We start from the raw sequence: 14,498 nt of genomic DNA on the forward strand, positions 1-14,498 counted from the left end.
AATCAATATAGGGGATAGATAGAGGCTAATATTTATAGCTTGACATTAATAGTACTATCAATAACTTGACCACCTATCATTATGGTTAAATTAGGCTACATCTTGCATCATTTATTCAAAGATATTGAGAATGGTTTCAAAGAAATAACTAGTAGTAAATACCAATGCTTAAACCTCTAGAATTACCATGAAATAGATTGGATGACCTTAAAGTGCCCTTAACAAGGAAGATAATAATGATTAGCAATAGAATATTACAAATAAAATTCCATGTAGATTCAAAGAGAATAATACCTATGATGTCACATGGGTTGGGTATGAGTAATATTACCTCTAATCTTGTAAGTGATCTTGGTTGTTCCAAAACATTCCAACAAGACTAGTGGAATAATTTTACTTCTAGAAAGAGGGAGTTGATAATAATGAGATATTTGATCGTATGGATAACCTAGCTCTATTAGATTCTACTCTTTTTTATTTTTTCTTATTATTTAGAAGTATATAAAAGGGATGTAAAAACTACATTTTTGCATGGGGATATTAAGGAAGGGATTTAGATGAAATAACGTGATTATCTTGTAGTAAAAGCAATATAAATTTTGGTATGCATGGTAAAATAGACCAAATGTGATTTTAAATAATCACTATGGAAGTCACACAAAAATTTTGATACCTTTAGATTATAGCTTGAGTTTCTAAGAAATGACATAGATCATTGTGTTTATTTCAAATTAATTAGTGATCAAATACTAATCATTGTCTTATATGTTCAATGACATGATTTTTTTGGAAATAGAAAAGGTATGAATAATGAACTTAGAAATTATCTTTAAAATACATTCAACATGAGATATTTAGAGGGTACTAAAAATATAATGGGGATAAAATTGGAAGAGAATAGGTTCATAAAAGTGTTAATCTCAATAAAAGTAAGTTTGTGGAGACTATTTTACAATAGTTTTCCAAAGTCTAATGATTATTTTGAATACATACATAATGTTTTCTAAGCTATTATTAAAAGAAGCCTAACACATAAAATGTTATACAAAAGTCATGACATCTTGAGTTGATTTCTATGTAATCTATGTAAAGAGTATTGGAGTTATATTAAGAGGTGTTTATATATTTTCAATTTGGTTAACTTTTTTGTTATCATGGTACTACAAATATAAAAAAGTTATGGACATATAAAGCTTCATTGGTTTATATTAGTATATTGGAATTAGACAATAGAAGGTCCATTAATTGATTTTGTTCGCCATATTTACATTTGTTATTAGTTGGATGAGTAAGAGATAACCCATATTTTATTTATTCATGAGAAAAGAGAAGTACATGACTACTACATGTGCCTATGAAGAGGTGGTTTAACTTGACAAAGATTGTTCTCATATATATATAATGACTCTAATGCTATTTAGGTGTCAAATTATCAAAAGTTGTTTTTCTTTTTCCTTTTGATAGCTAGAGGGGGAAGAAGGCAAATAAAAAATATCAATATAGGGGATAGATAAAGGCTAGTTTTTCTACATTGATATTAATAGTATCAATAACTTGACCACCTCCCATTACGGTTAAAGTAGGCTACATTGTGCATCATTTATACAAAGATATCAAGAATAGAAAGAACTGGTAGCCACAAGATAGTTGAGATTGTTAATGATGTAATATAGAAGTTAAGCATTGTAGATAGTGTTACAATCTCTTTTTAAACCACCGAAAACATATAAATTCAATTGGTGTGAGGGTGTTATGTGCCTTGCCAAATAAATATTCAATTATCATTAATTTCATTAGTTTTATGTTTTCTATTGTATCATTCTAATATAATATCAAGGAAGAGAATGGTATAGAGTCTGATATTTAATTGTAATATTATTATTATTGTTGTTTATAATGTTTATATCTCCAACTTATTTTCAATGCGAGTTTCTATGGGTTATTATTATTATTATTATTATTGACAGTAATTCACATTATTACTTGTATCGCCTCTCTAATGTATTTTGTTGATTTGCTCCGTTCCATCCCCAACTTTTTTCGTTTTGTTGCACTGAGATACATGCTCTTCCAACTGTAAAATCCGCAGACTCAGATCATGAATCATCTCACTTTGTTTCTCACTTTTCTTCAGGAGATCATATACAGTCCTTTTTAATTTCTCATTCTCTTCTCTTGCCATGCCAATATCTTCAATGAGCTTTACTTTCTCTCGCATCTTATTCCCAGCTTCTTCACACTCCATTAACTCTGCACTTTCTAGCTTCATATCAGGCTGGATAGTCTGAGATTCAGAAGAATTTTCATCATCCCTTGGATTTCCTACAACAACTTCCTCTGTCCAAGGGATTGCAGGTGATGCATAAACCTCCATCAATTTCAGAGATTTAGAAGAATTTTCATCATCCCTTAAATTTCCTATTTTGAAACCTTCCTCTGTGCAAGGGATTGTAGGTGATGCATCAGCCTCCAACACTATGCTTTCAACTTTGTTTCTTTTCAAAATCTCTGCATCTTTATCAACCTCTGCGAATTCCTCAGTTCCAGACACAATTTGTCCTGCTTCAGAAGAGCCCTGTTCAAAGTTTTCAACTTCAGCTTTATTATTATTGTCTTCTTCAGGGAAACCCTCAATTTGCAAATCTTGCATTTCAGAAGGCAAAGTCTCCTCTGTTTTTTCTTCTGTAGCAGCATATTGTCTGGATCTGGCCGCAATTATGCCATCTACAGTCTCTTCCAAGTTAATCAGCTCACGAATCAAAGCCTTTCTTGATTCCCGCACAAAAGGAATCACTCCCTGAATTTCATCGAGCCTGAGCAATAGAGACATGATCCACTCCGTCATTTTCATCCGCTCCTTCTCATCTCGTCGAATCAACTCCACAACATGTTTGTCATTCAGACGCCTCCGAATTTCTGTAGCCTCTGCCTTAGTTTTCATTATAACCCTCAATTTGTTCACAGGCCTCGACTTCCTCACACAAAACCCTAGGAAAGCCGCCTGAATTTTTACAGCCGCTGTATTTTCGTCCATGGCGGGCGCCTTTTTGGATTTGGATGTCTTAGAATCGACGAAATTGACTGGAATTGTGACGACTTTCGTAGACGCGCTCTCAGATTTTACTGGAGTGGCGTACGAAGTTGTAGCGTAAGGATTTGGGCGCCTTTGATGAGATCGCCTTTCGGGGATTCGACCACAGCACCCTCCAAAGAAAGGATGATCCATGGCAGCAAAATCTCTCAAAACTCCAACGAAACCAAAAAACTTCAATCGAATAGCCTGTAACACAAAAATCTAAAGCAAAATGCTCCTTTAGAATTCAGGAATGCTTATGTTAATGAGATAATGGTGGCAAGAGAGGGTTTATGTGAAATTTATATGGGAGAAGCGACGAAAGGTCTGCAGGGTTTCAGACACGCCGGTTGGAGAATGATGGCGAACATTCTCATATATTTTTGGTGTTATTTTTATATTTTTGATATTATTTTAATAAAATATATGTTTCTTCATGTCACACTTCAAATTTATAAGCGATCAAATTGATTAAAAAGGAGAAAATATTATGTTTAATATATTATTATAGATATAATATATGGTCGAGGATGTGATTACAAGAATATTATCAGTATATATAATTCTTAGGGATACATTGAAAATTATCCTAAACTGTCATTTATGGAGCATTTTGATTGAAGAAGTTGAGATGCATTTTTATGATAAAGAAGTTGAAATTCCAATAAAATTGTACCATTTTATCATTTTAAGTTAATAAATGCTTAATTTTTACAAGCATACTATTTCCAATTTACATTATTACAAGTTCTTGCATAGAGAGAATAAGAAATGGAAAAGAAACATTGTGTACCTATTTCTCTTGTAAAAGATATGAAAACATAAACAATAGTTGAAGATCATTATATTGTGTACTTCTCAAAATAAATAGTTTAATTTGTATGGATATACTTTAAAATATGTTATATATATGTGTGTCTTGATGTGTCCAATTTTTTCACAATTACATTTTTATTTTAAATTGCAAATTTATAATGATATCAATGATGCCTAATCCCATTAGTCAAAATATTAGTTCTTCATTATTTCATAAATATACACGTACCTTCCTAAGCATCCCACATATCATAACAATGTTGGTGGAAAACAAAAATTATAGAAAGGTCTACAACTTGAAATCTACTAACAACGAAGGTTTTTATAGTGATTAAATATAAAGTCCATCACCTACATGGGGTTCAACAATGATACACTAGATCATTTTTTGTCTCTATCTCTGATACTTTCCTTGAAAACATTAGTGGCGGATCTCTCAATATTGTGACCTTTAACACTTTGTCCCTTGGTGGCAATATTATCCATTAACGTTTCTTACACACCATCCAGTAAACAATCAACATTATTTCACTTACATAAATTTAATGTTGGTAGAGTTTGATAAGGGAGCCATATAGACTTAGGGATTATTAAAGATAAAAAATTTTACTTTTATATTAAAAGTTACAATTGAAATCAGGCTTAAAAAATTAAAAATTAAATGAAACGTATGTAAAAAGTAAAATGTTAATTCATAATTTATTTATTTAATTAATTCAACTTCTATAAGAATAGTAGTTATTAATGTACATCGTGAGTTGGCCTAGTGGTGGAGAACTTGTGCTCTTGAAAGAGAGGTCACAAGTTCAAATCCCACAAGGGGTAGGGTATGTACACCTTATCGATTGTGGCCCATTACCTATTAAAAAAAAAAACAATAGTAGTTATTAATATCATTATTTAAAAACAATTGTATTTTATTAAAAACTCATTTGATATTTATATAAGTTAAATAATAATATGATTAAAATTTTTATATAATATATATTAAGATTAATTATTCAGATATTATAATATAATAATTATTAAAATTGAACAAATTAAACATATAATTTATTTTTAATATATTCTTTATATAATTTAATATATAATTATTAAAATCTCATATAATAGTTGGGACTTGATAAGAAAATAAATTGGTAATCAAAAAAGGACCAATAGATATCAAGAAAGAATTGTATTATTTTAAAATGGATATTGAAAAACCTATATAGGTATTATTTTAAAATGGATATTGAAAAACCTATATAGGTATTATTTTAAAATGGATATTGAAAAACTTATATAGGTATTCCATATGGCATTGGTAAAAGTTAATTTAAAACTTTAAAATAAAAAACTTCTATTTGAATAGTCTTTTATTTGTTTAAAATCATATAGTATGTATCACATTTCCCTTGCATCAATTGATATGAGAAGATGACATGTCTAAAGTTTGAAATGTTAAGCATGCATGATAAAATATCTGTCTTTATCTATACATAATAAAAACTGACCAAAAAATGATCCAATGACTGTCATCATCTCAATCATCTTGTACACCTATTGAGAAATGTGGATGTTGATTTTGGTTATTAGGCTGTCCATCTAAAATAATGAGATGCCTTGGGCTTAATTAGTTAATCACATGTTTATCTTATTTAGATAATTAAATTTTAATACTTTATGTTTCTATTTTCACTCTAATCATGCATTAGTTTCTTGTTTAAGGACCTTTGTTTTTCATACAAATATTATTAAGTTTTACTAGATTGATTAGAAATAGTTATATAATATAACATGGAAAAATACATCAATTACACGTGTCAATGTAGTTAATTTTATTTGCAATCATCTATTAACTAGAGCACATTGTATAAGCCATCAATTATATTATCTTCAATCACCTATTAACTAGACAATATGGTTATTTGATCTAGTTATTTTTATTTTCCTATTATATTGAAAGACTTGAGGATGATGATTGCTAAAATTTTATTAAAAATATAACATTTATTAGTGTCTTGATATTTAGGCCTATACAGGTTATTTTTGTATCCATCACCTCTAAGTGCATTTTCCTTAGGTGAACCTTGTCTAATATTGATTTGAGAAATATTATGATGAAGGGCTACTCCACCCAACACTCACACATAGAAAAAAAAATAGATACTAACACAAAAAATGCAAGAAGAAAAATAAACCAATTTTTATTTCTTCAATAAGATAAAATTTAAAATTCAAAATTTACAATGCTACAACCATATGAGCTTAAATTGTTACAAACAAAATCAACTCTCTAAAAAAATTCTACGAATCAAAGCCACAATCTACATTGATTGAGCTATCATCAGTAAACTTCATTCCCCTCTTTATTTGGCACCAATAACCACCTTCGAATGTTCTAGAAAGTGCAACCATTCATTTTCTAGCCCAAGAAGAATTTTTATTTGAAACTTGAATTTTTGTGGCACAAATTCCACTACCATAACTTTTGACGTGAGTGTTCAATTTTCTATCTAAGGTCTTCTAAGGTCTTCAAACTCTAGGTTGAAACTTTATAAAAGAAATTTCTCATGACACACTATAATATCTTCCAAATGGAAATACTATGAACTCATAGTGTTCATAATGACTACATAATATTGTCTAATGAATACCAGCCTTAGTAATGTGAAGCTGATGGTACCCCTAACTTGAGGTCAATCTTAGAGAACACCTTAGCTCCCATCATTTGATCAAACAAATCATAACATCCATATCTCTAAAGATTTATTTGCTTCTTCCATAGCCATAATACAATTTTGTAGTGTCAATTATTATACTGTCAATTAAAACTTTTCAAGGGCATCCTTTTGTCAATCCTTATATGTTCTATGTAAAACAAATTATTGTGCCTCTATGTAATAGGAAATTATGAAAACATCCATATAGTACAAAAAGTTCTTCTATCTAATGCTACTCTGATGTCTTTCTATAGTTCAAAGATGAACCATTCAATCTTCTATCTTTCAGTCAAAGGTTCTTCTAGTTTTGCTAGACTTCTTTAAATCCATTGTCATAATTTTTAACATTCTCATCTTATTTTTTCAGCTATATCCTTTATTTTTATTACACGATCCATAGGGATTTAGAGAGTATGAATTTTTTTTTGAACTATGCTTAGGGTATGCCTTCTTATACCAATCAAGTGTATTCTTCCATAAGGAAGCTACAAATTCTAATAATTTAACCTTATCCTCCTCAATGTACTATCTTTCCTAAAGTGTCTCTAATAAGAAAGCATATCCAATGACTTCTATTGTATCCTTTCCAAATAGTGGTAGCTTAATAGAAGACTCCATTTTTGTTTATTTCCTTTTCTATTTTTGGTTTGCAAACTTGCAGGCTATTTATTTTTCATTCTTTATACTTTTCACTATGTGGAGCTTATGTTCTTTGCCCTTATCTCTTGCTAACTTAATCTCAGAGTATTCCTCTTAATCTAATACTTTTTCTTCTTTCTTACTTGTCTCTTCTCTTTGTGGTATTTCCTTTACTAAATGTCACCCCCACTTTTTAACCAAGTGAACATGACACAACACTAACAAAGAATAAATTCAACTTTAACACAATAACATGATTTTTCAATGGAAATGCAATTCTTGAAACATACACAATTAAAAGACACAACAAACATAAACGAGTTACACCATAGTTTACTATTTTTGCAAATTTATTTTTAACCATGACATAATAGATTGTACAATTCAAGTAATAGTAGAAAATAACAGGTTACCATTCCAAATAGGATTAACTCATAAACATCAAATTAATGCTTTCTTTGGTTCCCAACATAATATACCTCCTTCTTACCCAAGTTTTCCTCGCAATTCCATTGTGGTGTATCCACATTTTCTCCCAAACCTATACCTACAAGGTGTCTATGTATCTAGGTGTTTAACACAAGGTCAAAGGATAATTAGTTACATGATCACCATGATCAATTGTATCATTAGATTTAATTGGGTCCATCATATAGTCATCAAATACTAAACTTGCAAAGATGAACAAGGAATGCATGAGATTGGGAAGGAGTGGCAAGATCAATCAAAAGTCAAACAAGCAAAACCTAAGGGCCAGACCTTATAGTGTCTCGAGGGCTCATCACAGATGGCCTTGCCTATGTGAAAGCTCAGAGACTTCGTAGTTCGTAAAGTAATTTAAAACCCATCTAATATGATGGTGTAAGAGTGGGTACACAACCCTTTCTAGGGACCACTCCCCTAGACAGTTTTTCCTTGTTTGTTGCTACCCACCTAAGTGAAACCAAGATGAAATCCTAGCAAGTTTAGTTATAAAAATTAGTCATGCATAAATTTCCTCAAAGGGTATCTCCAAGGACCCACAAATAGGTTCCTAATGATATTGAACAACAATAATAATATAACATAGTAGGTTACTACTGAGTGTACAATCATTGTGATAATGTTGATCCATATAACTATCATGCTAGTTATTATTAAATACATTACTTTAGCAATAAATAACCACAACTTTCCCATTTGCGACCCAATGAGTTTAAGAAGGGATAACTTCTTTTTTTAAGTTCCAATGTACCTCATATCACTAAATGATTTAGAACCATGGATGAAATCTACATTTATATGCATGCAATATCTTTTACTACACAAGATGATGAATATGAATGAATAATTAGCAACATTCAATGGCTAAAGAGATTAAAATGCATACCATTACTTAATGGCTTGAAATATTGAAAAAACAATTATCCAATTGATATACACAATAGGTACCTACAATAATTGCACTTCTAGGGAAACAATTAAGTTAAAGATGATCAACTATAATTACTAATTGAGATAGAGGTAAATATCAGCTCTCTATAAAGGTAAGATAAGATGAGATAGAAGGCATGATTCAATAACATAATGGCACGAGTGACAAGAACTATCTCCGAGGGGATTAAATCCTATCATTGAATCAGGTCAATAAAATTGAAAAGTAAGACTTGACTCCAATGGATGTAAAAGAAAGATGAAAAACTTAATAGTAGACCAATATTAATGATTATCTGGCAGAGATAGTCTTAATAAACCATTCACGTATTTTGGGAACTCGCTAAATACCTTTATTTTAGACTGATGTCTTTCAACTAATCCAATCCCATCATCAACATTCCCTAAGCCCTTTCAAGTATAGATGCATCTATTTTGGCTCCAAAATGACAGTACGGTTTGACTAACATGCGTGTTAGTCGCGCATTTTACACCATCAATTTTGCAATTAATTGTTGTGATTGACTAACCTATCGCTAACACATTGTATGAAAAGTTTGTTTTGGAACCAGAATAGATGCAGCCTTCAAGTACAAGTTATAGGGATACATGGAGAAAAGGGATAGCAAGGATAAGCTACTTTCTAGATCTCCCTATATGAATACTTGACTCTACATTATCAATAATAAAAGTAATCTAAATTTTATCAAGTTGGATATGTTACTTCTATTGGTGAAAGAAGCAAAGGCCCTCGAGCATAGATCCCATATTTAATGCAAAAGACGTGCTCTCAACTAATTGGTTTAGTCACGAAAGATCAATATAGGCTACTAAGCCTAATATATCTAAGACTGCAATTAATTATTCTCCTATAATTATCTAATAAGGAACTCCATACCTAATTTATAAGTGATCCACAAGGGATATTCCTTACTTCCATGTATGTTTTATAAGAACATTTTCTCAGCACTTAATTTTTTTTGCTATATTTATCAAAGATATACTAATATACTCTTCTTGATATAGTTTGGAGTATCTATTTTACCCTATTGGATAGCTTAGCTTTTTGTAATAGGTAGAGTTGTTTTACTCATTACTAGCACTCCAAAACCAAGTCGGTAGGGTTTGTTTAACTCTTTTTTCCTTTATTTGGTAGGAAGCATGAGGAATGAGGTATGTACATCCATCAACCCATAATGGTAGGGGGATTCCTATCTTAGAAACCTTTAAGAAAAGTGGGATGTTACTGGCAATGTGCCCTCATTGCTAGGTTCTCTACACTAATAAGCTAAAAGAGAGATTCAACTTGGCATATATTATATGTAAGTATATATATATACATGTTATTATTATAATATAATTAAATAAGTTGATTTGGCTATCATTACAAGAAATGGATTTATGACATAAATATTAGTTTTGTTCATAGATATGTAAAATAAAATGTTATATAGTTTTAAATATCTATTTTAGTTACCTTTCATGATAGTTCCATATTTGAGAATATGCATGTAATATAATATGATGCATATGATATTCAAACATAGTCATCTATATCTCATAATTCTTCCTTGAATAAGTCAATTAACTCTCTATTGAAGAGGCAATCTTTTAGAGAATGTTAATAATATTATCTTTATGATATCAATTTAATAGTAATGTTAATATAATACACCTATTATTACTAACATGCAACTAAATTTGAACAGTTTCTACTCACAATTTCTTAAGATAGGTTAGGAACCCATTTAGCCTTAGAAATCAAATAAAGTGAACTAATTTACTAAATACATACCTTTTTTAAAGCATCTATCCATTTGTCTAACATCTATATAGATATATCTTCCTTCCATATGAAGATTATTTTCTACCTTCACGATTCCTTCAATCTAATGCATGAATCACACTCAATCACAATAATTAATGAAATATAGTAAATATAACCAAAGGATCATAAATTCACTCACACTCTACATAACATAAAATACTTACATATAAACCTTGATTCACAAAATCTATACTTTTCTTGACATACAATTTATTCAACCCTTATTCTAGATTATAAATCATATGCATATTAATTTCACTCATGTTAATGTTCCAAAGATCCAATTCATTTACTTAAAACATTGGATAATATGACCATTAAAATCTATCACTTTTTCATTATTTATTTGTAACATTCAAAATAATTCCCATTACAAGCATAATTAGATGATTTATAATTAACGTAGAAACATATGCCATTTAACATCAAATATAAGTAAAAGTATCATCAAGTTTGATCATCACTTGATCAATTTTCATTCATTAGTAATACTATTTTATAATATTACTTGTTACCATAATTCAAAATGGTATAAGAATATAACAAGAAAAAAATGAGTTAACTCCCAACCTAGTCCCTTAATATATCACAAAAGCCTAACACTTATCCATATCCAGACTATACTCATTCCATGATCAATAAGTAAATTCCTTACAATAAGCAACCTTCTTTACTATGAATTAGCAACTTGAATGCTTTCCATAATTAATACCAATTTGTTTCCTTACAATTTAAAAGTGGTCTATGATGTCATCTACAGTTCACATAATAAATCTTCCACTGATATTTCTCGTCATTACTCCAATTAAGAGAAATATTGTATAATTTGAAATTATTATGCACATATCCAAACAAGTAGAAGTATCATAGAAAGAGTGAAATAAATGCTAACTAGGTCCATTACTATTATGAAATTAAAGAACTCACCCCCACATGATGAGTTTTGTTTTGAACCTCTCTCTTGTTTTAAACCTATGATCAAATCACACTCAATTTAAATATCATTAGTAAAATATAGCATTATAGCCAAAGAAACATGAACCTGGAATAGTCGTATAACACAAAGTATTTTCATTTACTTCATTCTCCATATGTAAAAGAACCATACTCTATCCACTTAGAAAACATTTACTTGTCTGAGGTTAGTATCTCTCATCAAGTAAGTCATGTTACATTTTAAACTCAACCTTATGTGTATAGGACTCTTAGAACATAATTCAACTATTATACACTTACAATGTAACCTTAATCAAGATCAAATCATGAGCTAAATGTCTTAAAGTTAAGTGTATTAAAGTAACATCAAAATATCCAATATTAATGTCCCACTATAGGTGGGGGCATCACACTAAAATTCTCCTATTGCTAAATGACATGGGGGGTGGGTCTTGGCCTCGGGGTTGTGTTAGTGTAGGTTTTTTATTTTCCTTATGTTAGGGGGTATTTATTTTTCCTACGCATATATTATTTAAGCTTGCTTAGGTTAATAGGAGTGGTTTATATAAGGACACGTGGCGAAATACTTCAGCTACATGTGTAACTCTCCACCTCACATGGGTAGTTGAGTTACACACCCTCTTTTGGCTTGTTGTACCACCTCTCATAACCACTATTTTGTCATTTCCTAAGTGGGTTATAGGGTAGCTGAGTTTCACACCCTCTTTTGGCCTTATGTGCCAACTTTCTCAACTCCTTTTTTATCTTCATGTAAGGAGGTTATGCCACATGTTTTGACATTTACCAAAAAGGTAAAACCTCCCACTTGTTATGGGGAATAGGAGTTAATGCACCCCTTGGATGTATATGCTTATATTTTTCTATATAATAAGCACTATACTCTCACCTTCACTAGTCAAGTTAGTGGAGTGATAGCTCGGTGAGAGTCTTCTCCAAATTTTCCTCTTTGTCTCTATTTCTCTCTCATATTGAAATTATCTTCATTCAGCTATTTTGATCTTCGATCATCCATTGTGTGAGGAGTTGCATGTGATCTACGACCGACATCATATCTTGGCTCGATTCTTGCTTCTCGCAGAATCTCACATGGTATTAGAGCTTATTGTCTGGTATAGCTCATTATTTTATTTTTTTATTTGAGGGATTTGAGACTTTTATATAGCTAATATTTTCCTTAAAAACTAAGTATGCTCTTCTCCTGCATTCTCGTGTGATCTAGAGAATCAGAATAGTTTAAAGGAAAATAGCTTCTAGTTAAATCTGGTTTACATGTATGTGTTCTTGTAAGATCTGGGTGATTGCAGCTTTGTGGTAATATTGGAAGTTTAATAAGAATTTCTAGAGTGCCCATAAGGCTTGAAAAAGTAAAAAGTGACTTTTACTTCACCAAAATCAGAGTTTGGAGGACACAGTAAAAAATCAAAGTAAATTTTTTATTTTTTTTTTAACTGGAGTTGTTTTCATTTCAACTTTAGTGTTCCAACTTTTGTTCACTTTCAAAAAAAAACAATTTCTGGGTTTTCTTTCTAGCATCGAAAAACTTCTAGGTTTTAGATGGTATTTCCAGAAAATTAATAAATTTTGTAGAAATCGAGCTTGAATAGGGCCTAAGCCATTTTTCTATTAGGGAAATTCAATAACATTTCTTAAAAGTTGCACAACTTTTGGCTCGAGTGTCAAATTTTTGCAAACAAATACTTGACGGAAAGATGGAAATGAGAACTCTCCATTATTGTAGATCTAATTGAAAATTTTTGCCTTTTTCTATTAGATATTAAAGGTTGTATCAGCTGCTTCTTTTTCTCTTCAACTGGTCATATCTTTCTCCTCACAACTCCATTTTTCAAAAACTAATAGTTGTTGGAAAGGTATTGAGATAAATTAAGCAGTTATAAGGCTAATTTGTTTCAGATCTTGTCTCAAATTATTTGTATTTAAAATATCTATTGGTTTCTTAAAGAATTGTAAACTGATAAAAAGCCTTGTAAATGCACTAATTATAAAGTGCCAACCTTGTAATATTTGGGGGGGGGTGATTTCTGAGACTAGTGAAAAGGGGGGGTGTCTCTTGTGCCTTCTTTCTTGCACTTTTCCTGATTATTTACAATCTTCTTTTCTACTATCATGGATGCATCTACAGTTCCACTTTTAACACCATATAATTATTTTGAATGGAAATCTAAGATGATAATATATCTAAAAAGACATGGATATCATCATGTTACTATGGGACTTGAAATTGAACCTCAAGATGCTGCAAAAAAGATTAAATGGTTTAATAAATGTGATGAAGCTTTTGGTACTCTATGTATGTCAATCTCTCAAGACCTTCTTTTTCACATTGAATCTGCCACTACACCAAATGCAGTGTGGACCACTTTGAAAAACCTCTTTGGTAAGCAGGATGAGCTAAGAGGTCATCAGTTAGAGAATGAACTCATAGGGTTTAATCCAACCAATTTTGATACTATACAAGACTTCTTCACTAAACTTAAGTCTGTAAGATTGCAGTTGGAACGGTGTGGAACTAAGAAGGATGATAAGCAACTAATCTTGAGTATTCTTTCTAAGATTGGTCCTAACTATTCAGTGTTTGTTTCTATATTCTATGCTACAAAATGTGCCCTAAGTACCACATTCAAAATGCCTTCTTTGGATGAATTTGCTGTAGAACTCACTAGGGAGCAAGACAAATTGGTTCAAATGGGCACAATAAAACCCTCTAAGTCACATGCCTTAGTTGTGAATCAAGGCACAAAAGAACAAAAAGGGTCTAGTAAGAAAGATAAGAAACAAAAGAGCCAAGGAGAGAAGAAAAAAGATCAGAAATCTGCTACTTCAAAAGAAGATAATCAAACCTCTTCATCAAGAGGTGAACAACCTAAGAAGGAGAAGGTCAAGTGTTCTTATTGTAAGAGGCCTGGTCATGATGAACATAAGTGTTTAAAGAAACAAATTGATCACCTTTCAAATTTTCTTGAAAAGAACAATATCAAGGTGCCTGATTCAGTCAAACAAAGTTCATCAGAAGGATCTTCTAAGGATACATATAAGAGTAAAGGGAAAG

General features: G+C 30.8%; 1 protein-coding gene across 1 annotated transcript in view; it reads right to left on the reverse strand.

The window, feature by feature from the left end:
• Positions 1 to 1,996: 1,996 nt before the first annotated feature.
• LOC131028156 (uncharacterized) overlaps positions 1,997 to 14,498 on the reverse strand; it is a 39,189-nt gene continuing 26,687 nt past the window's right edge. The window contains exon 2 of the mRNA XM_057958376.2: positions 1,997 to 3,280. Coding sequence (XP_057814359.2) covers positions 1,997 to 3,280 — 1,284 coding nt within the window. The remainder of the gene's footprint in view (positions 3,281 to 14,498) is intronic.

The sequence above is a fragment of the Cryptomeria japonica genome, chromosome 4 (genome assembly GCF_030272615.1).
Source record: "Cryptomeria japonica chromosome 4, Sugi_1.0, whole genome shotgun sequence".
Taxonomy (NCBI): Eukaryota; Viridiplantae; Streptophyta; class Pinopsida; order Cupressales; family Cupressaceae; genus Cryptomeria; species Cryptomeria japonica.